Source organism: Strix aluco, chromosome 9 (genome assembly GCF_031877795.1).
Source record: "Strix aluco isolate bStrAlu1 chromosome 9, bStrAlu1.hap1, whole genome shotgun sequence".
In the NCBI taxonomy this organism is placed as follows: domain Eukaryota; kingdom Metazoa; phylum Chordata; class Aves; order Strigiformes; family Strigidae; genus Strix; species Strix aluco.
In genome coordinates this window covers 14,002,832-14,030,552 of record NC_133939.1, presented here as the reverse complement: position 1 = coordinate 14,030,552, position 27,721 = coordinate 14,002,832, and the positions used below count along the sequence as shown (strand labels likewise).

General features: G+C 37.9%; 1 protein-coding gene and 1 long non-coding RNA gene across 12 annotated transcripts; one reads left to right on the top strand and one right to left on the bottom strand.

The window, feature by feature from the left end:
- Positions 1-351: 351 nt before the first annotated feature.
- ZBTB38 (zinc finger and BTB domain containing 38) lies at positions 352-26,877 on the bottom strand. 10 transcript variants are annotated; one of them, XM_074833779.1, is made up of 3 exons: positions 26,812-26,877; positions 21,384-21,494; positions 352-6,316 (listed from the first exon to the last, which is right to left on the bottom strand). In XM_074833779.1, the coding sequence occupies exon 3, from the start codon at positions 6,314-6,316 to the stop codon at positions 2,738-2,740; it is 3,579 nt and encodes a 1,192-aa protein (XP_074689880.1). In that variant the 5' UTR covers positions 21,384-21,494; positions 26,812-26,877; the 3' UTR covers positions 352-2,737. The 10 variants fall into 10 exon arrangements, with proteins under 10 accessions (XP_074689880.1, XP_074689879.1, XP_074689881.1 ...); XM_074833778.1 differs by having other exon boundaries at positions 21,388-21,494; XM_074833780.1 differs by lacking the exon at positions 26,812-26,877 and adding an exon at positions 25,913-26,188 and having other exon boundaries at positions 21,388-21,494.
- Positions 13,376-27,523, top strand: LOC141927069 (uncharacterized). 2 transcript variants are annotated; one of them, XR_012624285.1, is made up of 3 exons: positions 13,378-13,626; positions 26,183-26,358; positions 27,295-27,523. It is a non-coding gene; the product is annotated as an uncharacterized LOC141927069 (long non-coding RNA). The 2 variants fall into 2 exon arrangements; XR_012624286.1 differs by lacking the exons at positions 26,183-26,358; positions 27,295-27,523 and adding an exon at positions 13,758-13,892 and having other exon boundaries at positions 13,376-13,626.
- The last annotated feature ends 198 nt before the right edge of the window (positions 27,524-27,721 follow it).

The window sequence follows — 27,721 nt, the reverse complement described above, 5'->3', positions numbered from 1 at the left end:
ATTGAAGAGAATTTTTAAAGTTTCAGGTCCTCATGAAAACATGTTTAAAATGTCACAAAGTATTAAACACAGTTCACCTGTCTTCCCAGTCCTTTAAGATACTGAGCAGATAGAGTCTGTTCACCTCAGCACTGTGTTCACCCTTAATGGTATGATGCCAGGAGATACCATCACTTTCCTTGAGCTCTGACGTGTTCTCAATTCACTGTTTTGACCTTAACGAAGGGAATGTTTGGTAATGGTGTTGCTTAATCTTCTAATGAAATAACTATTAGAAGATATGTATCTCTGGATCTTACAGATTATGTAAGTATTGACCTAATTTAAAAAATGGAGAGACTTACAGAAAAATAGGAAGATGTTATTTTAATTAAGCAAAACCAGAGTTATAATCACTCTTTCTAAAAATAAAATTAGACTCTTTATCAATCCTTAACATCTGCATTTAATATTTTCTTCTGAACAAAAATACAGATGCCATTGTGTAGCAAATTACAGTCTTTGACAACGTATAGTATTTACCTTCTCTTACATTTACTTTAATTCTAATTTGGTCATTAATACTTGACTCATTACTGCAACGTGTTACTTGTAGTAAAAGTGCCACAATTGAACTATAAACATGACATTGCCATCTTAAAACTGCTTTGCTATAAACTGTAGAGAATATACAGAGTTACAAAGTCATTGCGTTTTTATCAAAATATACAAACCCCCCCAAACCTAACACAAGCTATCAGTATTTTTCTTATGAACTATACAGTTATATAAAATATTTGTAAAATTATCTTTATATTTATAAATATTCTACCTTATTTGCTTTGGTCTATAATTATCATCATACAAGTCCACTTAGAAGATATCTTTGTGTACTTTCTTTGAAACATCATCATAATTTCCTGTGTTTATTCTTCTATTATCCTTATTTAAATGGAACCAAAGCTGCCATGAAACCAAAATTTCTCAAGGGGTTCACAGCATTCACCAATGATAGAATAAGTGGACTATATTATTACTTCAATCAATACAGTATTATCATTTCAATTGTAGTTTTATTGTACCCAAGCTATAGTTTCTTTTAAAAATATTCAATAAGACGAAGTAAGTAAACAACCTGTGTACCATATTTGCACATAGAATGAAGTTGAGGATCACTAACCTTTGTCCTGACTTAATTTTTTAACACTTCACAGAGATGAACGGACATGACTAACTGGAAATGCAGATACAGTAAAACAGAGCCCTATCATACAAAATGCAACTTGTAGACATACACCCTCTTTGACTTTCTAAAATTTCTTCATCTCAGTTAAAATTAATGTTTTCACAAAATAATATTAATTGTAATGTTTTGGTGATGTCTTTCAGAAGCCTGTTCTCCCAATTCTTAGCAAACTGTGAAGCCATAAGGGTCACCATAACCCTTTGGTGCAGCAGGACAACAGAGGCAGAAAAGCCAACACTCCTTCCTCCAGCAACTCGTTCCAGACACTTCTCTGCTATGGGCCCACGGTGCTGGGCCAAGGGACACTGTACTGCCACCTGCCTGGGGCCAGATGCTGGCATGGTTAGGGGGATCACTGAGAAGGGACAATCGAAGGTTAGATGTTGTATTTAAGGCATGGGGATGACAGGGAACCCCACAAACTGGCCCTATCCCTGTTTTTACACAGCAGTTGCCTCAGGGATACATACGGAAGCAAGAATCTGAGTATTTACCTACTCCTCCCAAAATCAAAGTATTTATGGGGAGTGGCTCTGTTGTTTGTTGTCCAGGCATTATTCCAGGATGAGGAGGAAGACTCTGTCTAAATCTATTCTTCTGCTGAGAAGAATGATATTTCTAAAAGACAGGAGTTACAGACCCACCAGGAGGTGGACGTTTATATGCAGGATTTCTTTAAGCTAGACTGTTTCATGAGAACAATTTTCTTTAGACAAATGCACCTGAACAGCTCTACCAGGCCATCAACATTGGGATTGATGCAGTTTGGAAGACTGGCTAACGTGAGTTCCACTGAATCTTTATTAAATGTCTCAGAGATATCATAAATCTGGAATACTTTCCACACAAGCACTCAGACTTAACGGTTATTATGGTAACTACAAAACTGAGTATGAAAAGGAAAAGAAGTTTAAAGTCCTGAATATGTTTTGTAAATGTTGAGTTACAGAAAAGCACACCAGAACTCAACTGTACTTCAGCATACCCAAGTTCATTAAACATTTCCCACCTTCACTTTAGAATACACTAGATTACAATTGTTTATAAACACATTACTTCTTGTTAAAAAAATGCAATATATGGTTTCTGCAGCAAAAATTCCTTCTACAGAGTACACTGTGAACCTACATACTTATTTTGCCTAGAACGATTCTAACTCAAGAACAGCACTGTAAAATAGTTCAGTGACTAGTTTCCTGTAATGCTAAGTAGAAGGGTTTTGGTTGGTCATTTTTTTTTTTCTTTTTTCTTTCTCCCTCTCTATATGTTAGAAGTCTACTGTGGCAAAAGTGTTTTGGGTCTTTCACATTAAGTTTGTATTATTGCAAATACTAGTTTTTCTTTTCTGTGTTATTTTTACTTCTTTTGCATATATCGACACGCATTTAGATGAAATATATTTGATCTTAGTAAATGATACTAATTTGAGTGGAGATATTTCCCCATTTAATGCATCTATGTTTTCTCACCTATATAGTTTTAGATTTTTCTTCTCTTTTGCACAACTGTCACTCAGAGGATAACTTCTGGAGTGACATTTTGTATACTGTTTACTTCACTTCCTTCTGACCCGAGGAAACGTGGATTTTCCAAAAGTTTAGTGCTTTCATTGCAAAACTGTTCTTTTCTATCTTGTGGACCTGAACTTTTGAATAGATGTTTCTTCTGGTGCATTCCCAGAGCAGCTGCTGTCTTGCAAATTTTGGGGCACTGAAAGCAAGCGTATCCTTTTCCATTATGCTCACGTACATGCCTTTGCTCATGGTTCCTCTTGGTAGAAAGATACAAGAAGCTCTGAAAGCAGAACTGACAGTGGTAGCGTTTTTCTCCAGTATGAATTCTTTCATGTATTTTGAGTGTTTCATTTAAAGTGAACGCCTTATTACAGTATTGGCAGACAAAGTCTTTGACACCCAGGTGAATACGTTCATGTTTCTGTAGATTTCCAGGAATTGAGAAACATTTACCACAGGTTTTACAAGTGTAGGGCTTTTCCCCAGTGTGACACCTCATATGCATTTTTAAAGTGGATGGACTTTGAAATTGTTTTTGGCATAATTCACAAATGTAAGGCTTTGAAGGAGCTACATGCCAGTGCACGTGTTCTTGATTTTCTCCAGTGGAAGACTGATCTCTTTCACAGAGCTCACAATGAAGATTAGGCATTTCCGTGTTCTCTTCCTGACTGATCGCCTTTTCCTCAGGAGCATTCCTGAGCGCATACTCTCGACTGCATGTGTTGGGGCTTTCCATAACGGTGTTCTTGCTTCCATGCTTTTTCCTCCATTTGGTCTTTTTCATTTTTCTTAACTGTTTGGATTTCTTTTTTGGTTTGTAATTATAATAGGGTCTCCAGGGTTTATCACTGGAGTCCTGATCACTTACGTCATCACACATTTCTGTCAGCTCCAGGCATTCTGAGCTATAGAGCCTAGATGGGCTTCTTTCTTTTATTTCCATTTCTGATTCCTCGATTAAGTTGTCCTGCTTGGACTCGTGTTTAGATTTTCGGCCCCTTTTACAAAACAACTTCGATCCCAATATATGTCTTTTTACAATAGCCTCATTACCAATTTTTACTGTTATTTGACAAAGAGGTGCAACATTGCTGTCAGTAGATGTTCCAGGTAAGGCAGGCTTTGCAATGTACGTTTCAGTTTTACTTGATTCTTGGACAGTAGTTGTTGTTTTGCTAGATGAACCTCCAGATCCTGTAACTTGCTGCGTATCCTCAGCTGTTTCTGCTCTGTTGTACAGCAGTGTTTTCTTTTTCTCCTTAATAGTTTTTGATTTTGTAATGCACTTCCCATAATTATCTGACCCATATTTACAATCATCATTTACAGATTGACTAGGTACATTATTTGAAGATTCTGTCTTACTGTTTTCTACAGAAGTGACTGTTTTACTGTGCATTATTACTGATGAAACTCTGCTACTGTGCATTATAACAGAGGGTGCAGAACTGCTGTAACTGATGACAGAGGTTGAATTTTCATTCACATTAGTTAAAGATACAACTGAGGAATCACACTCCTGAGAACCAGAGTCATTTGCAGCAGTGGAAACTCTTTTTTCAGCTGTGAAAAAGTCCCTCTGCAAATCAGAATTTAAGATACCTACTCCCCAAGAGGAAGAATTCTGAGGATTCGTGGAAGATGCTGTATCATTACATGAAGATGTATCCAAGGCAAGAGTTCTGTTGTTTGCTATTATATTACTTTGAAAATTCAGGGGTGGTAGCTCAGAGCTAAGAGAACTCGGAATGAAGCAGTTAGTAGAAGCAGTTTCACTAACCTGGCTACTTGTTTGAACATTTTCATATGAAGAATTTCGGTAGGACTTGTAAGGTAGTCGCCTGCATTTCATAGGTAAAAGTCGATAAAGTTTGTATGGGTACATACTTGGTTTTAAGCCTCCATTTGCTGTCTTTTTATTTACTGAGAGACGATGGTCAATTGCATGGAAAGACTTCTGATGATTTTTTAGTATATAGTAAGTCATGAAAGTCTCCAGACAGAAAATGCACTGATACCGTCTTTCTCCAGTGTGCCAGATCTCATGCCTGGTGCGATACTCAGCTAATGCAAATACTTTATTGCAGTAGTGACAAGGGTATGTTCTTCTCCATGAATGCACGTTTGCATGTCTTCGAAGGCTAGACAGCGTTACATAACTGCGCTTGCAAACAATGCAAGTATATAATATCTGCCCATCAACTACTTTAACCAAATGATCTGTCTCTGGTAAAGTGCAGTTTGCATTAGAATAATCAGCAATGCTGTTTTCAGACAACAGAGACTCTGTGTTTGCATATGAACTTCCATTCCTTCCATCTGTAGCAGTATAGTTATCTGCAAAATTTTGTTCATTTCCCTTGTGAACCGATAAACTACTTGATCTCACGCAGACTTTTTCATGACTTTCCAGTATATTTAGATTTGCAAATTGTTTGCTGCAGTATTTGCATACGAAAGTCTCCTGATGCTCTGAATGGAGCTGAAGATGAGTACTGAGTAATGCACTGTCATTGAACGACTGTGCACAACAGTTACAATTGTAAACAGGTGGAACGACAGTTGCCACGGATCCAGAGACACTAGCAGAATTGTTTTCCTCTTCTCTAGATAAATGGAAATCTCCTGCTTTATTTTGAGGTTTTGGAAAGGAAATAATTGTCTGATCAGTAACTGCTTCATGTTGGGCTTCTGTAGTGGTTACTGTAGAGGCTGGTACTTTTGCTATAGGCAAACCAGTTCCCTGGGGCTTAAAGGCAGTCTTAGCAGTACTACACGCTTGTTTTCCTGGCTGACTGAGGGGTGTGGCTTGGAGATTTTCATAGTGGTCTTCACCCATCTTGTATGAAGGACTGCTATCCTGTTCAAGAAAAGGTGTTCCTTGAAAAGTATCTCCCCCAGACGACACTGCATAAGAGTGTTCAGCCAGCGTACTGGCTGGCTCAGCATCCTTGCAAACGTCGCTTCTGTCGAGGCTGATGTTGGGAGCTTGTACTGTCTCAGATACCTTTTTAAAGCTTGCCCTCAAATCAAGTGGAGAAAACAAACTGTTTTCCGTTTCAAAAATTGAGAATGCATTCGTGATTCGTGGTCCATTTGTCACAGCAGAGTCTTCATGTCTCTTTTCATGCTTTTCCTCTTTGACAGTCCCTTTTTCATTAATACAGTATGCATATGGGCAGGGGGAACTTGAAAAATTAATATCTGTAAGATCTTCTAGAAATGATATTCCCAGTTTTTTCCCTGCAGCTGCAAGGTCTGTTACAGTCTCCTGCCTCTTAACAACTACTGTGGAACTGTAGATATAATTCAGTATTTCTGTAAACACTTCAGCTTTGAGATCATCTAACTCCAGTACATGACCTGAAATACAGATAGTACGACTCCAAAAAATGTTTTTAAAGTAAAGGCTTGAAGCTGCCAGCACATTACTATGGGCCTTAAATTTGGTATCTTCCACAATTATGGTGACATCACATAAAATACCCCGAATGCGCTGTTCATTTAAAATGGAAAGTACAGTGTCACTGTGGAAGTCATCCTTGAGATCCTTTGAATGGGACATGACTGTCATCTACAAGAGAAAAAAAAAGAATATATTTAGAAGGCGTTTTTCATCCATTTCAGCTACAGATCAAGTTTATAGTTCTATATTTCTTTTATATGTTTTTAAAATTTATTAACTTTTAAATTTTAAGAATAATTTTGCCATAGCATTTTAGGTTGAAGTCATCTGAGGTTGACTCACATCAATACTGAGGGTAATCTATGTACAGATCAAGGATGCAGGAACATCCGTAGCCCCTCAGCAGGAGACAGAGGATCTTCCGTGTCCCCGGATGGGTCTGTCACCCACCTCGTGCCTTTCATTGGGGACCACAGCCGCCAGCTTTCTGTTGTGCCAGCAGGTGCATCTGCTCAGGTTCACACTGAACGACTCACTGAACCCTTGAGGTAATTCCCCCAGCATGCGGTTGAGGTATTTGATAGACATTAAGGGGAAGGCTGAATTGCTGTGGTTCTGTGGATACTGGGGACTTTGTTTTCTGGGGCGGTTTGTCAGACAATGATTTTACAACACAACCATTGTAAACCCCCTTATTAAGCTGATATTTAAAACAAGGATCAGAGACCCCATGCAGTAAAGTTTCAGTTACAGGATAAGGCTTCATAAACAAACTGATGCACAAGCAACACAATTTTGAAACAATAGTGGAGTATGTATAACACTATTTACACAAACAGTATTTTTTAAATAGTGATTACATTTTACTAAATAGTTTACACTTTAAAATAACTGAAAATTTATAAATAACTGAATTCATAAATTCAGTGAACGAGAGTAATAGAATGTTTTTTCTTCAGTTATAGTTTAGATTTATAGAGTTCACACTTTGTAATTTGATAGTCCGTTCTTAAATTCCACTAATATTTAGTTGCAATAGTAAATACCATTAAATAACTGTAAATTTATAATAATAAGGTTTAATGCTGACAAAAAAATGTTTAGATTAGCCAGGCTGTTCCTGTACGAATACAGTAGTTTATTTAATTGAGATAAAAGATCCAAAATATGAATGATAAATAGACTGAAAAAATGGATTAATTTGACAGTAGCTATCTGGAGAAAATCCGACTTAAATCAGATGATTTTGTTTTGTCCAAATTCAGATCTGTACCATATAATGAGTTTTGTTCCTTTTTTCCATCTCTGAGTACTGTTTTCTACTACTGCCCATTTCTGATATCAAGTCATGAAGAAAGAGTAGTCCTACTGGCACTTACCAATCACTACAGTAAAAAAAAACCAACAACGTGTATTTATTAAAGACACTTTCCTTTCAACTTGTGGAATCAAAAAGCACCTTAAAGAAAATGACCAACTACAGATATTTTGTAAGATACGTTAAAATAGTGCCACACTGCAGTGCTCTATTAAGTTAGGAATACTTTCTAAACATTCCATCTACTGCTCCAAACTTAAACGTTAAGCTTGAAAATTTTTATTATGACCCTTACCCTCTAATAGTTTACATTAAAAACGTCAATATATTTATTAAGATGGGTTTGATCCAAATGGTGACATAAAGGTTTAACCCATATTCACTAAGCAATGGCCATTTAGAACGCATTGGCTCTCTCACCCAAGCTATTCAGAAGTAATCCTGTCTTGAAATTAGGGTCTTTATCACAAAGTAATATGGGACAGACACCCTTGCTCTAGCTAATCTAGTTACACTTGGGACACTTTATCACAAATCCACCACCTACTTCACTGCAAATCAAATTATACAAAAAACAGTGACCACCTTACTGTGAAGACAAACACAACGAATATGAAAAAGATCATAATTTGGTACATTGTGGATGAAGCCTAAAAGTAAAATTCGTGCTCTGCAGCGTGGCCACTGTTTCCATCAGAAAGGTATTGTCTATGTAAATGGCCCAAACTTCTAACACAGTTTAATGGCTGAGAATTTTCAATGAACAGAATTCAGAAAAATCAAAATTGTGATTCACAAAAAATACTTCTGATGCTTACATATGCCACGGATGTCAAGAAATTAATTCATCAGTACAACTCTGATAGAAATGTAGACATATATTATTTTGCTTATCTGGTCGCTCACAACAGCTGTAAAACTAGAGGCATTATTTTGTGCCTGTAAATCTTAAAATCATAGTTTATTATGTGTTGATATTTGGCTTAAAATAAGAGATATTTATTCCTTTGGAGTGATAACCTGACATTCACAGTAGTTAGGTATGGTTATCTGCTTTGGTTTGGTATCTGAAAACCCATATATAATTGTAGATGGTTTCTAGTATAGAGTCCTCTACAGAAAGAATACTGACAAGAACACTTTTCTTCAAGCAAGCAGCTACTATCCCATAATTGATTCTTTTTTCTCATTGACAATGTCTGAGATTACATCTGACTTGCTCATGTGATGTGGTATTAGAAACCAACTGTCAGACATCAAAAACATTTCACAACAGGAGCTATTGATAGAGTTATTTCCGGAGTATAGGAAATAAATGATGTCAACTCTACCTCCCAGTGAACTGCCCCATAGGAACTTGCCTGTGTTTTTTCTGTTTCTTTATTGGAGACAGATGGTTTTAGTTCAAAGACACATCATCTGACATACTGTTAGCTAAATATATCAGACTGCTACTTCTGTACTGTTGCGGATGAAGGTATCTCACACAGTTATGATTTAATAGCAATTTAAGGTTAATGGTGTGAGGTAGATCAAAGGCTAAATTTTAGCAGCACTTAATGGTTGATTGATTTAAAGATTAGCAAAGTGATCTGGTAAAATATGTCGATTAAAATAGTGACGTGATTACAGATTCAGGAATGACAAGATTCACACTAACTTACTACAAGGTATTCTGAACCAAAGTGTACATCTATATATGTAAAACAGAAGACATACACACACAAACAGCACAAAAATATTTGGCTGTCCAGTGAAGTATATATAAATACCCACACCTGTGAAGGCAGATGTGCGTAGTTAAACATGGATAGATTCGGAGGTCGACGGAAGAGGCTAGCCTGTACTTAAAATTTCCCTCTTCTCAAGTCTGGAGCAAATACTCACAATGCATTGGTATTTCTCAACGGGCGATAATCGAGAGTCAGGAGTAAGTTTGTCTTCACCCTGGCCTTCCGTTGGCTTTGAGGGCAGATGATCTTCAAACTTCGAGAAGTCTGAGCCTGAGAGGTGTCCCAGCTCAGGGGTGATGGTGGTCGCAGCCCACTGTGATCCAGGAGAGCTCAAAGGGTCTCGCTTAGAATCGCTATTTATAGGGTCCAAGATAACTGACTCCTGTCAGGTAATTTTCCATTTCAGCTCAACTCAGATGAGGAAATACTCTGGTACTTTCCACCAGCTGTGCAGGCCCAGAACTTGCTAGATTTTGAAGTTCTGGTATCACCCCCTTTAGGCCACGACCCACGTACAGATGCACTGGGCTGTCAGGAGGTGATTGACTGTCATTATCGTTCCCAAGTGATAGGGGAAGCAGGAGCCAGGTACATTAAGGGGGTGCCTTAATGCTCTGGTCCGCTGCCTTTCGCAATCCATCTTGGGTTGGTATGTGGCCAGGAGGGGGGAATCGCACCAAGCACCGAGCAGCCCAGCATAGGGGGGGTGCACCACCACATATACTGAGAGGCACTTATAAACAAGGCCTACAAACCCAAGTGTTTTCAGTAGAAGTTTTCTTATTCAAGTAGCTATTTCAAAATTTATACTCCTAAGGAGAAAAGTGAGTATTTTCAGCTTCTACCTGCATGTACATAGATTGCCAGTTTCTGTAGTCCTGGATATTTTGGTATGTTCCGTAAAATATCAAACTAGATTCCTTGTGTAAAGACAGTAGAAACTATCATTTGCTATTTGGAGGTTTAATTTTTTTGCTATGTGCTAAACTGTCTGCTATGTATTAAAGTCATACAGAAAAATTGCAGAGCAAACTGATTTTCAGAGCCAACACTTTTTGCTTCTCTGTCTCAACCTATGCATTCCCCAAATAGTCCATTTATTCGTGTGTGTAATGATTCTCTACTGCCTTTGCTTCTTGCATTTGTGAGAAATGTGTCTGAAATGCTATAAAATCAGAATGCTCTACCTAGCACACACATAAACGGAATATTTTAGGAATATTTTACATTCCATTTGCAGTTCATACTGCAAAAGGAAAACCTACTCTTCAGTTTCCAAGGGAGCTCTACTGAGACCAAGAACACACTGAGATCAAACTTTTCAGATGCATTATTAAATATTTTCAATTAAAACAACGGAAAATCAATTTGGAATGTTACTATTCTTCTGTATGATTTTTATTATAGAACTATATAAGAAATTCCTGTATTATTTGTGTTGCCCAAAACATATAAATACCATTTGACCTATTAAAGGTCAAGAAAACTCTTCAGCCTACTAAATCATCTTTTTTTTGACACAAATGTGTGTGTTATTTTGATACTTTTTACTCTCAGTTCAAACATAAATAATTTCTTAGGAATCTAAACAGTACCTTTGTAGTATAACTTAATAGTCTTTGGTGTACCTATAGGTAATTTCAGCTTCTGAAGAGCAGAATTTTTGATTGGGATTTACCTTACTACTTGCAGATTTTCTGCGAAGACAGTAACAAACTTAACCTATCATTAACAATTATTAAATCACTTTGAGAAATAAGATTTAATTATTCATCTGAAACTTAGTGTAACAGTCAATAGGTTGATTAAACTATAACGTTACCTTTTCCGACATCAACAAAATGCCACTCCAGGACAATAGTCATAAGTGAAAATAAATAATACTAAAAGTTAATGGAAAGATCAGAGATTGATGCATCCAAACACAAATTTGATTACTTATGCCTCACAGATGACACTGCTAATTATAAATATTAGAGCAGCTAGCTGTACACAGATACTGCAGAGGGAAGAAACTACTGTTTTTACATTAATAGTACTCTGAATTAAACAAAGATATCACCATGAGTTTTACTGGCCAATGAATACAAACTATAACAAAAATAATTTTTTTTACTACCTGCTGCAACCTAGGCATGTTTTTTTTTTCACTTCTGCAGCCCACTGCCAGGCAAGTGTACCCCATTACATAAGTGAAAAAGATTCTTTTATTCCACTTCGGTCACCTAAATTTGAAAGACAAACTAGTGGCATCAACAAAAAAAACCATTAGGGTCAGTTGCTAGTATCCAGGCAAAATAAAAACCAGCAAGATACTTGATAAAGTGTAGTAACAGTTGTCCCTCTGTTTTCTTATTTCATGAATTTTTACCAGGATTTTAAAGGAGCTAATATTTTCTGGTACTTACCAACATGACACTATGGAAACATGTTCACTCCACAATTTTCTTATGTTCAGTTTCATTCCACTCTATTACCATACTTTGAAGGCTCTCTCAGCTTTGTTTCCGGCCTGTTTCCCCAGCTAAGACAAACATTCATCTGTATCTAGCTCTCCTAAAGGGCACCATTTTGTTCTAAAGCAGAAATAGGGCTACACATCACAAACAAACAAAACAAAACCCAAACAAAACCAAGCACATACACACCACCTGCCCCCCAGCTCTACTATCCTGATTCTTGCCCACCTGGAAACCTACTGTCCAACATCGCTTTTATGATGGCAGCTCAGTTTTTATATGGAATCGCTTCCCAGTCCTGTCTGGGCAGTACAGCTACACAGGGCTGCCCCAACCAGGGTCCCTTCAGTCTCCTTGCAGCCTCAGGCATGCTGGGAAGTTTTAATGATGTCTAATTATGTTTACTAGCTGCAGTGGTGTATAGCTTAGTGCTCCAATCTACATAGCTACACATTATTTCTACATTTGTATTTTCTCTTTTAGACTCTCACTGCTTGCATCTTGCCCTATTAACATACCTTTTCTATGTTACAGCTTCATAAGCATGATAGACTTTAATTTTTCCAGCCTTGCACCGTTTTCTCAAACTTCTAATTCAGACAGCTGGGGGGTGGGTGGAATTTAGCATAAGAATATGATGTTGGTATTAGCAGATCTCTGAGGCCCCCAGCTGAACCGTTCTTTCAGAGTTGTAATTCCTTCCTATTATCAGCATCCTTAACTCAATCTCTCACTTCCTACTTTACACTTTCTATGATCTTTTCTGGCCGCATGGAAAACACCCTTGAAGACCTTACCAGCGCTCGGCGCAGGCTTGCGCTTTTTATTAGGGGTGTTTCTCACTTCGGAAACCCAAGCGCGGCCTGTCTCTGTAAGAGGGCTCTCTCTCACTGACCTGTCTATAAAAATAACTGCAAACACATGCCCCCCCCCCCCGACGCCCCCCCCCCCCCCCCAAACCCCCGCCGTTCCCGCGGCACGCCCGGCCCTCTCCGCTACCGGGAGGCTTCACCCTTCCGCCGCGGCGCTTCCCGCGAGCTTCCCCCCGCGGGGCCGCGCGGGCGGAGGCGGCGCCGCCCTTGGCGCGAGGTCCCTGGCGCCGTTCGCCCACACGGGGGAGCCGGCCGCGCGCCGCCAGCCCCCGTCCCCCAGCCTCACTAAAGCGAGATACGAAATAAAGGCTTTTTCGGGTACACGAGACGTGAACTGCTGCTGCAGAGTTCAAGCGCGATTGTCTCTTAATCCTGCCCGAATCAGCTAAAACGCGAGCTCCCGGTGCGGCATGTTAACGCCAGGATGTTTGTCTCTCTCAGAGCGGGCCCTCTCGAGACATCAAACGTTTGGCAGCCCGTCAGCTGCAGATCACTTGAAGACACTTCCTGTTTATGGGGCACAACTGCGCTCGGGCTCAGCGAAATCTCGAGCCGAGGAAGCAATGCACATTCACGCGCAGTAGGGTTTTTCCTAGCAGTACCAGAAACGCTTACGCAACTTCACGCTCGAATGTAGAGCAACTCACTGTTGTTGAGCTACCTGGCGATTATAAACCATGTCTTTGGGGCTTTCTCTAGCCGGGAGGACGGCGGCGGCGGCGGCGGCAGCAGCAACAGCTCAGCGGGCGGGCGCGCCGGGTGCGCGGGCGCGGGGCGCGGCGGCAGGTGCCATCTTGGCGGCGGCGCGGGGCCCCCGGCGCCCGCCAGCCCCGCCGGGGCGCGCGGCCCGCGCGCGGCGGCAGCAGGGCGCAGCAGCCATTTTGCTCTGATAATCCCGGTAATCAGATTTGCCTGTGGCTTGTGAAATACGGGCTGGCTCCAGCGCCCCGGCTCCCCTTCCTCCTCTGCTAACTGCTGCGTTATTTTTCACGTGCCTGTTTTACAGCAAATGCTTGGTGCGTAATTAGCGCAGCCAGCTGGGATACTGAGCGTATCAGACGAGCTGTTTATATGCAAGGACTGTGAATTTAGAAAGGTGAGGAAATGCAGTGTTTCTATATCTAACCCCTTGCTTCTTGGTTGTCGATGCAGTTTTGCCCATGTAATTTAGAATTCATCTTAAACCTCACAAAGCGTTTTGATTGCCTTACTCTCTCTCCTTCAAAGGCTGTCTCAGGGAGAAAGAAAGCATTTCTGGAGATTCATAGCCTCGTGCATAACTTCTGCAACTTCCCACTAAAAGGGACAGATGAAATACTTCCTTGAAAAAACATCTGAAATAAATTACATTTGGTTACTGAACTACAGCCACGTTTATTTTCCTTATGTGATTATAGTATCTTTTAAGCATATATAGAAACTCATGAGAATGTTTATTTTAAAGTAGTAGTCTTATTCTTTAATTTTGTGTTCTTCTCATTATTTACTGCCTCAGGAAACAAGCACTACAATACTATTAGTGCATCATAAGCACTAACAAATGCTTAGCTTGATTTCATTTAGCCAGATGCTCTGATATGTTTGGTACAGTCTTATATATTCTCTCTTTGCCTCTCATGTTAAATAGACAGCAAAATCTGTTTTCCCAGTTCTCAGAATCATGAAGTTTAGAGAAAAACTGGGCTTTGAGACAGGTGGAAAACACTGTTGGAAAAATGGGACAATTTGCTTTTGTCTTAAAGATTGCTTGAAAATAATAATTTTGCCCAAGACTAACCTGTGTTTATTTTTACATGCTATTTTGTATGAGATTTACTGGACAGTTACTTTGTTTTCAAATCTTAAGCTTATGCATTAGAAGCACTGAATAGTAGGAACTGATTCACTTAAACAAACAAAATCCAGAAGCATATTTTATCATTGTCACCCTTGATGAGCCTGGACGTAAGAACTTAGCTAGAGCCCCTTCATGATAAACACTGCTTATTTGAGAAAACTATTTAATATCAACATAAGATATACAATCTATTGTAAGGAGGGGAGGTCTTTTTCCCGGTATTCTGCCTTGGAGTTATCATATGCTTTCCTGGTTGTTTAAAAGATACAGAAGGAAAGTTGTTCTTGTCAGGAAATTGTCATAATTTCATAAACTGATCTGTACATCCCTCTTCTTTCACTATTTTACACAATCCACATTAAAAGATCATTTTAGAAATGCTGAACATCTCTGTGGAGAGCTTAATGACTGCTTCTGGATTACTGGGATTTTTGTAAGTAAGTTCACCTGCTGAAGAAATTAGTATCTTTTTACCTTAGGACTCTGCTACCACAAAATGGTTTCTTTCATCTCATGACAAGCTGAGCTGTTCGTGTCAGTAGCTGTTTACCAGCAGCTATGAGAGATGGAACAAATAGTTGAAGAACACAGCAGTATTGATTGCAAAAGCAAAGTGCGTCCCAAAGTTTTCACAACCTTCTTTTTTATTCCAACCTACATAAATGAGAAGCAAAGTTTCATAACTCAAATGTAGGTTACTTTTAATCTTGGACTTTGTCTATTGCTTATTTACTATTGTTTCTTTATTATAATTTTAGGTGCACATATACATATTAATATGTATTAATGAAGATTTCCGACACAAGTGCTATAAGAAGTGTTTGTGACAAATGTGTTGTCAATAACAATAAAGTAATATGGATTAAATTAAACCTGTTGTAGTCCTTTAAAAGAAAGAAATGCATTACTGACACATGAAACAAATTTAAGGAAGATTAGGTTATGCATTCCCCCTAAATCTTAATTAAAATCGATTATTTTAAATTTTTTTGAAAATCAAATGCATAACCATCATTTCTATAGCAAGTACCCCCAATTTAGAGAGATTAATTTATTTGTACTTGACAATTCGATGCTCTGACAGTCTTAATATCTATAGACAATGTAACAGATTTGGAGATTTATGTTAGGCTAATGGTTGGACTAGATGAGCTTCAAGGTCTTTTCCAACCTAGACGATTCTGTGAGAAAACTAACCTTTTTTTATTGATAGAGTGTTTTTTAAGGCAATTTCAGCTCATCCACTAAAAAAAGAATCACCTTTTCTGTGACTAGTACTGTAATTGAAGGTACTAATTTCCATATATATATAATTTGAGCTATCTGGAATTCACAGTCCCAGCATCTCCTTATGTATTAAAAATATTCTTTAGAGTAAAAAAATTCTTTATAAGGCCATCTTGGCTGCACCCAAGATTTTACATTCTCATTATAATGTTTCATGTAAAACCAATTGCATGTAAAGAAAATGGAGGAACAGGTGCTGCAGTCGGACCTATGTGAATGGACTACCCTGACATCTGTGAGAAGTCAGACAAGATTTATCTGCATCTGCAGTCCTGATTTCAGGGTGTAAGACACAATACAAATTATATACTTTAAAAATAGAAATTTTGCTAGTGTATGTGTATTAATGTGTACTAATTCACATTAAACATATAAATGGTTGCACATACCATCACACGAATATGTTATTTTTAAATAGAAGTCCAAGCAGTTTAGCAGCTCTTTACTTCTTACGTGGTAAAATTACAAGGTATAGAGAAAATTGTCAGCAAACTTTTACTTCTCTAAAATGTATAAAACAGTTCCAGTGTTACTGAAGTGGTGGTGTTTGGATGCTTTGCCGAAGTCTGATAATCTCACTTCTGCAACTCATGGCACGTGGTATTCTTTCCTTAAGAGTATTTCAGACTGCTTAGGAAAAAAATGTTCCAATGTTCCTTTCTAGTCAAGCAGTTTCAGTTCTTAAACAACAGCAGGAAACAACATATATAGCATTACCAACTCTTGCAAATTCCTCATGAGTGACAAGATTTTGGCCAGGGCTTGACTGATTTCCTTCTCAGTGCCCTGAGCAGGCCAGCCTATCCATGAGAAAAGCGCTTGGATGGACTCTTCATTGCGCTCACTGCTGAGGTCAAAGCAGCCAGTGATGCTGTTGAGGAGGAGAACACAGCTCCTCTTGGGCAGGCCAACATTTCACTCAGAAGTGGGGTGCAAGAAGGACCCAGCAGCCCAAAGTGGCTTCACTCCCCTTTCTCTTACATGAGCAAGGGAAAGAGTTCCTTTGTGTAACCCTTCTCCTCTTCTCGAGCATCAAATGGAGGGAGAGGAAGGGAGAAGGAGTGCAGTCATGGAGACCTGCAGCAGCTGCCTGCTCCTCCAAGTCTGGTTGAGAGGACAGGAGACTGGCAGAACTCACTTGGCTCTCAAACTGCGTGAGCTCTGATGTGCACCAAAGCCAGCCTTTCTCCAAGGTATGTCGCCTTCTTAAAATTTAGGCATGGCCTAATCTGAGTCCCATTAGCACTAAGCAGAACACATGCAAGCAACTTTTAAAGGTGTAACTATACCTTTGTCTCTCCACCAGTCTAAAAAAGAAAAGCAACAGCAATAACTGACATTAATCCAAATTCTTCTTTTGCACAAAATACAAAAACTTATGTTGTAGTGCTACTAAGAATCAGCTGACTTTACATCTTGCTTTCTCTGAACAATCTCAGTATTATGTTCTATTTAAGTCTTTGTGCTGGTTTTGGCTGGGATAGAGTTAATTTTATTTTAGTAGCTGGTACAGTGTGTTTTGGATTAAGTGTGGGAATAATGCTGATAACACACTGATGTTTTAGTTGTTGCTCAGTAGTGCTTATCCTAAGTTCAGGATTTTTCAGTTTCCCGTGCTCTGCCAGCGAGCGGGTGCACAAGAAGCTGGGAGGGAGCACGGCCAGTACAGCTGACCTGAACTAGCCAAAGGGCTATTCCACACCACGGGACGTCATGCTCAGCGTAGAAACTGGGGGGAGTTGGCCGGGAGGGCAGATCGCTGCTCCGGGACTGTCTGGGTATCGGTCAGCAGGTGGTGAGCAACTGCATTGTGCATCACTTGATTTCGGTTTTTGTGTTGGTTAGTTTTTTTCCTTTTCCCCCTTTGGTTTTATTTCTCGCTCTTTCTGTTATATCCCTTTTCATTACAATTATTATAATATTTTTTATTATTATTGTTATTGTATTTTTTAAATTTTAGTTATTAAACCGTTCTTATCTCAACCCACAAGTTTTACTTTTTTTTCCTGATTCCCCTCCCATCCCACTGGGCTGCGTGGTGCTTAGTTGCTGGCTAGGCCTGAACCACGACAGTCTTTCATTTTTTATGTGCTGCTGACAAGCCACTTTCTAGCCTCCTACACTTCTGGGACGTATCACAGTCCTTAGCTAGCATAGATCAGTTGCAATCATGAAGTTATGTTTACAGACAGAGTAACAAGACAACACATTTTTCTGTTGTTGACTGTTGTCAAATGTAGTAATTTATATATATATTTGAATAGCTTGAAACAAAAGTACAAATTTGGACAATTACTGTGTGGTATTCTGTTGCTCATTCAGTTATCAGAAAGACAAAATAAAAGTAGTCGAACCCAGCCTCTAATTTTCCAGTTTTCAGAGGAAACATCCTTTGACTATCCGAACCAACATCCACAAGAGCAGCAGCCAGGCTGCGTTCTCCGGGGCCACTGTCACTCTCAGTCAGGTGTGCTGGGGGCCAGGCCAACGTGGCCATTCGTGCCCTTTACTACAGCTGATGCAGCAAATCATGCTAGACTGCAAACAGAGCTGAATCCTTTCCCCTGGAAACACCTCATTTAGTTGGTCTGCTAGATGGCTGGACACAGCCATTTTGAAAGCTAGAACTGGTCTTCAAGCTGTTAACTGGCCACCACTGATCTCCAATATTCCTTAAAATATTGCAAAATATTTTTATGTTTTTGCTGTTATAGTGGTAAACTTTAGCATGCCAAAAACAAGGCACAAGTGATAGCAGTTACTCTGAATTATCACTTTAGTATGGCCATTTATTATGACAATTTATTGGACACAAGAACTTTGGCTCTTAAATATTCTTATGCTCCATTTTGTGCTGACCTAAGGAGCCCAGCCCAAGCCCTACTCCTTCTCCTCCATCCTGCTGCATGTTTCCAAACTAAAAGCTGTACTGGGGCCTCTGCTCATGCAGTGGAGGAGGACTGTAGCAAAAGCAGGTAGCAGCTGGCAGGAAGAAGAAAATCTTGATGGCTCCAGCTCTGGTTTGTGCTGCCTGCACTGCCACCAACGTGAATTGCCCCAGGCACAAGTCCTGGCCTGACAGTGAGCTCAGCTCAGATGGGGAGCAACAAATAATAAAAAGAAAAAAACAGCTGACTTGTGTCTCCCTAATAATTTCTCAAACTCTTATTTGTTCAAAAACCTTAATAGTATTGTAGCACGTGATGGTATATTATAACATTGTTTATGGTTCAGGATCATGAAACATTCATGTAAGAGTGTTCAAACTATCTGGAATTAATACTAGATTCTGGTACACTTGACCGTTGAGAGTTATGGACATGTTTAACACTGTCACGATAATCTTTATTTGCTAAAGCTCATTGTTATGTATGAAGCCTTCTCTCTTGCTGCACACTTCAAAAAAAGTCAATGGGAATCTTTTCATTGATTTCAAGGGGGTTTTAATTAGGCTACTGGTCACATAAACAACTTCTCAGATTACACAACTGAATTTAAACTCTGGATTTGCAGATTCCCATTTTTCCTGTCTTTTTAATGATAAGCATTTTAGACTTATTTCTTAAAGATCTGTCATCTTGGGATAACATAGTGAACCCAAAGGGTTGTATACGCTTTCCATTCTATGTACAAATTAATACTTCAAGAAAGGCCAAAAATAACCTGTACGTAAACTTGCTGAAGTCAGTAAACATATTTGTCAAAACTGATCATATATATCTGAGCTTCTTTTAAATCCAGGAATATAAACCAAAATAGTACCATACAAACACCTGCATGGAAAGCGTGACTACTGCCTAAATGCTACATCCAAATGTTATTTTGAAAGTCCTTGAACAACTGCCATTTTGACTTTTTCTAAGCTTTTTCTCCCCCCCACCTTCTTCGGTGTTAGGAGACAACACTTGGTCATATCTCTGCCTGGAAATGCTGGATAGAATGAGAGTGCTACAAGCAACATCAGTTTCGTTTTTATGAAGTGGCTTTAGTTTGTCACTGTGTACACCAGTATAATTATACTTACTTCAGAACCCTGGTACAAGATTCTCATTTAGAATGCCTGAGCATTTCTGGAAGATACCGTAAACCTTCGTTTCCATATTTTGTTGTCTTAAAGCAGTGCTATAAGTATTCCGAATCTTGGAGAAAGGTTTCCATTTGCAGAGCAAGCCTACCATGCCAATTTTGTCCAGTTATTGCAAGTCCAATTTAAAGCACGATGAAAAAATCAGAAGAGATATTTCCGTTGAAAACATGATGTTTTTAGGTTAAAACCTTTGAGTATTAAGAATCCACATTGGGCCATGCCCAAAAATCTTTTTATATGGTGATTTTCAAGATGCATGCATTATTGCGAGCACATGGTATGTAAATGCATTGGGCTGCTTAATAAGCATTCACTGACACACATCTGCAGCTTTGCTAATGTACCTTTTATTCGTATGTGGTTGCCAAGGAAACAGGTTATGGCCCAGTATTCTACCTAAAATATACTGAGCAAGTGTTCTATGATAATTTACTTAAAATAGGTACAACTTAGATTTTGTAGCCCATTGCTCTCTAAGTCCAGGTAACCTGAATTTATCTAATTTTAATGTTTCTGTGATTAGTTTAAACCACCAATGCCATCCTATTGTCTCTGGAAATCCATTACCATTTTCTACATCATACAACATTGTATATTAAAAGTAAACTTAAATACAGAAAACATTCTGAGATACTTTAGGAATTGAAGAATCTTTTGATTTGTTTTTAAATTTGCTTCCTTATCTTACATCCTGCCTGGTAGCCTTAATTACTTATTTCTACTTAAGATATCACAGCATTAATGACTATGATGCAGCAAACCATTTCCTGCAGAAATTTGTGCAAATAGTGCCACTGAAATCAATGAAACTACTCCCTTTCTATAACGCAAATCATACTCTATGATACAAAGAACCATGTTCAAAACTAATGAATTAATCAGGATTTCAATGATTCTTTCATTCAGTACATACATATCTCAAATATAAAGCACAGGTACCAGACAATTTATTTTAACCAAGATGATTATTGCACATTCGCAGTAAGAAGAAAGGAAATTGCTAATACTTGAAGAAGCCATGCAAAATGTGAATCTCTTATTTTGAAATATCCTGATCATTTATCACAATATTATACTTGAATTTACAAAGTGCTCTTTGCAGCTCATGAATTCAAGAGGTTTTTACTACCACGATTACAGTCATGTATAAAGGTACAGATCAGATGAACTACATACAGCTTAACCAAAACAACATCAGAAGTGGGCATTGGCACTAAAGGAGTTCCTCTGCTTTTACTGTATGGCACAGATTTGTAATGAACACTAGCGACTGGGATCCAGAGTTAACATTCTGGCAAGCTCAGGAGGTTTGCTTGCCTGCCAATATGTTTGATTTGTACAGATCACTGGAGGCTGTAACAACCTGTTTCAAAGATCTGTTCTGCCTGATTTTGTTTGTCCAACCTCTATGGCAATGAAAATCCAGAGGGAGCTGGAAAAATCCAACAGTACTGACATGAGAATAGAGCAATGTGGTACTATAGTGAGAACAACTCTTAAATTATTATTTAAAAAAGGTAGAACTTTAACTGAAAAAAAAAATCATGTAATGCAGTGGTTTAAAAGTGTTAAATACTTTAGCATTGTTTCTATATGAGTTTTAAAGAGATTTCGGCTTGCTATAATCACCCCATAAACTTACCCACCTAAAATGAGGTTCTTCTGTTAGAGTCTTTTAAAAGTGGTATCGACAGGTATTTTCGGCAAAACCATCTCAGTAATTTTGTGAACTCTGTGGCTACTGTGTATCAGCCTGCAAAGGGGAAAATCCAAATTTAATGACTAAATTATTAGACAACTACTAATTTTGAGATACATTGTGGAATTCATCAAAATTTTCCCTGGAGCGCTGTAGGACTCCAAATCTACATCGGGGAGGCTTACAACACACCAGCAATAAAACAGTACTGTTAACCAAACTATTGCAAATACTGCTTCTGTCTGCACTGTTTTATTATAGTTTAACCTGTGTAGTGCAAACTGGACATAATATTTCATAATATGTTCTAGACAGAAATGTAAGGACGTTTTCAAGTTTAAAATGATTTTTCATTGGGGTCGATGGAAAAATTAGACTAAAACTAATCCTTGGCTCTACTTCCTTCCCCCATCTCAACTATATCCAAATTATTGCTTGGACATTTACCTAATAAGACATCAAATAATGGAGGCTTCACAGCTTCCTCAGTTAGTCTGGTCCTGAGTTTCACAGGGCAGAGTCAGTGGAAAACAAGTGTATTTTAAGATTAGCTTCACAGTTTCCCAGTTTAGAAAACAAATCATGGTACAGGGAGAAACAGTCATCATTACTAGCCAACTTCCTTGACTCCACATAAACTGCTGAAACCAATTACAAGTTATTCTTTATCTTAAAAGCCTCTATTTTTTTTTTCAGTCTTTCAAAAGGTCCTTTCTCTTCTTTCCATTCTGCCACTTTTTCTTTTGGTCTCTTTTGTCACAGATATCATCACAGTATCTGTGATAATGACATTTCTAGGCAACTCTTGTTCTCTGGAATACACTTCCTGTATCTCTCCACTTGATTATTCATTGTTGTCAAACATCCTGATTTTATGTTCTATATCAAACATCCTAATAAAGTTATCATGTAATAGTGTAAAAATTATTCAGAACAGGGCTTTGGTTCAAAAATACTAAACAAAATAAAATTCTTCCATAAAGCAAATGCAAAACCTTAAGGATAAGGCCTTATGACTCAGCTGATAGTCATTTATTTATATTGCAGTAATTAAGAATACATAGATCCATCTTCCATTTACAAATATACTGTATACTTTTATAAATAACATTAGGAAATACAGGATCCATTACCTCGGCTTTAAAAGGTAAGAACGTGAGCTAATTTTTTTTGTTGATTTAGCTGAGTACATTTTTACTATATCTTGATTTGAATAAGTATTCCATAGCTCACATCTACCCGTAACAAAGGCTAGAATAAAGAAAATTGCATTAAGCTGTTATTATTACTTCAAATACCAATAAAGTCATATTCACAAATGACTGTGAAATATTACAGTGAATGGGAAGCTTAAGCATCACATTTGGAGGAATCTGACAGTAAAATATCAAAGCTAAAGAATTCCCAAATTTGATAATACTAGAATTCAAATATTAGATATAATAAAGCCCTTTAAAGACATAATAAAGCAATTCACATGATAAAGTACAACAGACACTAGATGCCTCCAAAGGGTTAATTGGTACCTGTTCATTACTACCAGAGTCTGCCTAATAGTCTGACAAATATTATCCGAACACAGATAGTTTCACACTGAGAGCCCTGCAGTTTCAAATCAAAATGAAGTTTAGAGGCAGAAGTAACCTTAATCAGAAAGGTCATTGAAAAGCAAGATATTCTGTTACGCAGAAATGGAATTTGCACAGATAAAAGAACACATTTCAATTATAAAAGGAGGACTTATATCAACAATTAGACTTATATGATAAAACTGAAAAAAAAACCCCAAGCCCCCCTAACAATAACATTTGCAGGCTGAGCTGGAGGTGTGAAAAACTGCACCTGCTCTTACGTGCCCCCGTTAGCCCCCTTGGCCAGAGAGAATAAAATGGATGAAGTTTACAAGAGATTTCTTATGGCACCTCTGGCTATAACATTCTGACACTCTGCGTTAGCTAGATGTAACTACCATTAAAATACATACAGCAACCCACGTATAATAGTCAAACTGGAAACAAATTGCTAATTACTAGACTGCTCTGTAATAAATAAATCAGTTTCTTTAGCTAGAAGAAATTACCCTTCACAGGCTGCCAATGAGTTTTTCCAGACTCATGAAAGCACTTGAGTTCAGTCATATTAATTACAAGAGGACTTGCACCCCCTAACAAAAGAGCAAATTTGCAAATGGATTTAAAACAACCATAGCGAAACATGCTCATGTAACGGAGCTACACTTTTTTAAAATGTCTCAAGTGGGTATGTTTGAACACAAAGACGTAATAAAAACAGTTTATCGCTAAGTGCTCCATCTCTTCTAAAGATAAATATCAGCAGCAATAAATAGATTGCTTCTACATAGCGTTTGCTCAGCAACTTCCTTTAAAAATAACCACAGAAGAAATAAACAAAGAAATGCAATTTTGATAACTACATGTAATGGCGCACTCCATATTAACATTTCAGACAGGAAAATAATCAGCAGAAGCAAGCTACTGGAGATAAATCAAATTGCAAAGAAATGCAAACTCTAATATGTTACTTGAGAGATGCTGTTTATTACGTTTTCAGTTCTGCTTCTTTAGGTGGAACAGGGGAATATTGCACCATGTCAAGCTAATCTCATAATTATGAATCAAATGGTTTTATTATCATTATGAAGCATTGGCCTATCGAGACAGATGATAAGTCATATTCCTGAACAGTTATACTCTGTTTATTTGGAATGCACTGAACTGATATATTTAGAAATAAATGAGAAATAGCTTGATATTACTGACACTGTCAAGGCTATTATTGATAATTGGCTGTGCTTCTAAATACCTCTTCTGCATTAATTTTCAGTGCTGGGTCCTCATCCACACAAAATATACTTAGTCATTTTAAAGTCAAGGACATGAAAGGAAAATGGCTACCCTGCTGCAAAAGTCTCATTGCAGTAGTGAGAATTTCTCAAGTCATGTACAAAGGAGATTCATAAGGAGATACACTACGTTATAAGCTCAGTGCAGACGTTTAGTAACATCTGATTCTGTACAAGCAGTTACCTGTGGTACACATAAGATTTAACTTTACTGATGCTGTTAAAAATATTAGCTAGAAATAAAATAAGGAATTATAATACTTAAAATTTGCAAAATCTATAAGGTCTGCAAATTACCGCAGACCACAAGAGAGTTTATTCTATGAAGGCTTGTTTAAGATCCGACAGCAAGTTCTTTTCCAGCATGCTTAAACACAGTTCTTTACCTGAACTTCAGAATGGGTCCACTATTTAAAGAAAGGTTTATTAACATTACTGTGGCTGAATTCAGCAAAAGTGAAAGAAGATTTAAACATACTTCTGATCCTCTACATTTCTCAGCTGCTAAATATTTCAGTGATACTTTTATACTTGTGATAATGAAACTATCACTTTATATACATACAGTACAAACCTTGACCTACATGCAAGACTAGGCTAAATTAAAAAAAGAAACTGGGGTACATTTCTGGAAACAACCAATGCAAAACAGGAATAAAACAGTTTTTTGTTGTGTACAGCTTTATAAACATGGCATCGTTTAAGAAATGATAGCCGCATGGAAACATAAAATGAGATCAGATTCTCATTTGGAACTGAAAGGAAACAACTGCAAAATTTCCATTTGCATTGTGATATTGCTATTAAAGAGAATAACATCTTCTACATCTATACTATTGCACCTTTTAAAAGGATTTGGTTGCCAAGGAAACTGATTCTGGCCCAGTATTAATCTGAAACAAATATATTACAAAAGTTGGTGTAAGTAATGCAATACTCATAATTCTTTTTATTCTTAATGCTCAAATTCAGGTTTTTGTACCTAAGGCTGTTAAGTTTTTATTTCATAACCTTTTTTGTGTGAAGTAAAACACACTTCAGTAAACTGATACTCAGTTTAAGCTGACAGGGCCATTTATATCAATCTCTCTCTTTAAAGTCCTTCTACCTTAAAATCAAAAGAAATACTGCAGGTTTATGTTTGTAGCTAATATTGAAAAAATAAGCATTAAAGCATATTAATCTTTATTTAAGATTTCGCACAAAACACAAAACCGCTTACGACAGAATTTAAATATTTTTCATTTTCCTTATCTACCTCAATTTTTACTTTTGCATTTTAACTGCAAGCTTAGTAATGCTTATAGTCAGATTTAAAATGTAATCGAATCAATAGGGTTTTCAAAAATTCTTTTGTTGCATAAGCGTTGCCACGCCCTTAGTACATATGATTATTTTAACAGACATGATTGCTCTACTTTCACAATAGATTTTTTAAAAACAGATAAGAATAATTGTCATGCCAGTATGTGAAGCCAACAATTTAATATTATGTTGTTTTCATTAACAGTTTAATACATTTTTTAACTGAAAGCTACATTCCAAAGCCCATTTCATGTTCTTGCAACACTGACCGAGAAATCAGTAAAACATGCAAATCTCAACCTACCTGCGTGTACCACTTAGTGCAGTGTTAGCATGGCAATGCACCCAGCCATTTTTATGTAAAGCGATGGAGATAAGTTCTATTCTTGGTCTTCTTGATAATTTTTTAGAAGCAGTTGTCAAAAATCAGATGGGAAGCAGCTTGAATAGACCGTGATCAGGAGAACCGAGTTTATCAATAGGGAAAGCAGGAGTGGGGAAAAAAAAAATGTCCTCATCCAAGGTTTTCCGAAACTGCAACACAAGGTTGTTTTTTTTTTTTTCTCCTCCTCAGAGGGTTCAAAGCTTGAAGCTGACCACTGCAAAGGCCACTTGTCACATTTACTGAAAATCAGCCTATTGATATCACAGCTGAAAATATAAACTCGACAACCAAAGCCCATTGCACAACGTGGACTGCGTAAGAGTTAAAAATAGATTCGACGTGCCTCCTACCTGCATAATAAATATGTAAGTTTCAAGTGCTTTAATTCGATATTCACATTAATTAACAATACAATATACATTATTTAAACTACAGTAAACGCAAGAAGAAAAAGGGTGACACCATCTGGAAGCACAGTTTGCTTTTTTTTTTCCCCCTTTCCAAGGGCTAATAATGTAGTTTGAACGTGATGACAAGCTAACAGCTCACCACATTGCAAATGAAAAAAGAATTCTTAAGGTGATGCTCAAATATCTAAGCCTGTAATGAAGCACAAACCAGTCTTCACTACTGCATGACATGGCACACAGACCATTTACATACTCACATTTGAGATACTAGGCACAGTATAATGAATTCAATACACAGCATGCACACAGCACAAGCAACGTTAATCCTGCCTGCCATTTTAGGCTTGCAGGAGTAAGATACATACTGCAGCACAGCTCTGGTAAGGGAGGAGGCAAGGGACAGCTCACCTTAAATGCAGTATCTGATTAATGTTGTAAGTGACATTGCGTATCAGCTACAGAGTCTTGGTTCAACTGGGTGGGAGGGAACAAAGAAAATTGTCATCAACTGGTGATGCAAGATGAGCTCCAGTCACTAACACTGTTAGCAAACTCCAAATTCTACAATGATACAGTAGTAGGCATTTCAAACTCTTATCAAAATCTGTCTGTGCAATGGCTGAGTCCGCCTGCCGGGGAAAACAAAACAATCTTCTTGCTTATTGGAGAAACGCTGGAGTGACTACAGTAACATCCTCTTGATGCAGAAGGCTTTCACGTCGCACATATTAAATCCTGGATGCATTTGCTGTGCCTTCCTATTTTTTAAGTCTCACAATTAAAAAATAAAATAAAAAGACAATGATAGCAAAAATAGCATAACTAAAGGTCTAATGTTCACAAAAATAAACCATTTCTTTTTCTTTCCTTTCTGTTTTCTCTCTTTTACAGTCCATCAAAATCCTGAGCAGTATTGACAAACCACACGAACACAGGGTCTGACTGCATGATCAGCTGTCTGTGTCTACGCTACACCCTGTTAACCACAAGCAGTGTTAGAGCTAAATATATCTGCAATGCAGAAACAGTAGGTGCTATGTGGTATACAATTCTGATTAATTATAAAATATTTTTCTACCCTCAGATACAATAAATAAAAGAAAATTTGGTGCTGATCTCCATCAGGCACGGTATCTGTCAGACTTACAGAACGTAAAAGCTGTCCTAAGTATACTGACCTAGATAGCACTAAGAAGACTTAAGCAGCGTGCAAGCATACTCACTGTCAAAGCAAGGAAAACGAAACAATGATTGTCTAATCAAACTGAAAGCAACAACTCACTACCACAGTATGAATTCCAAAATGCTACGTACTGTA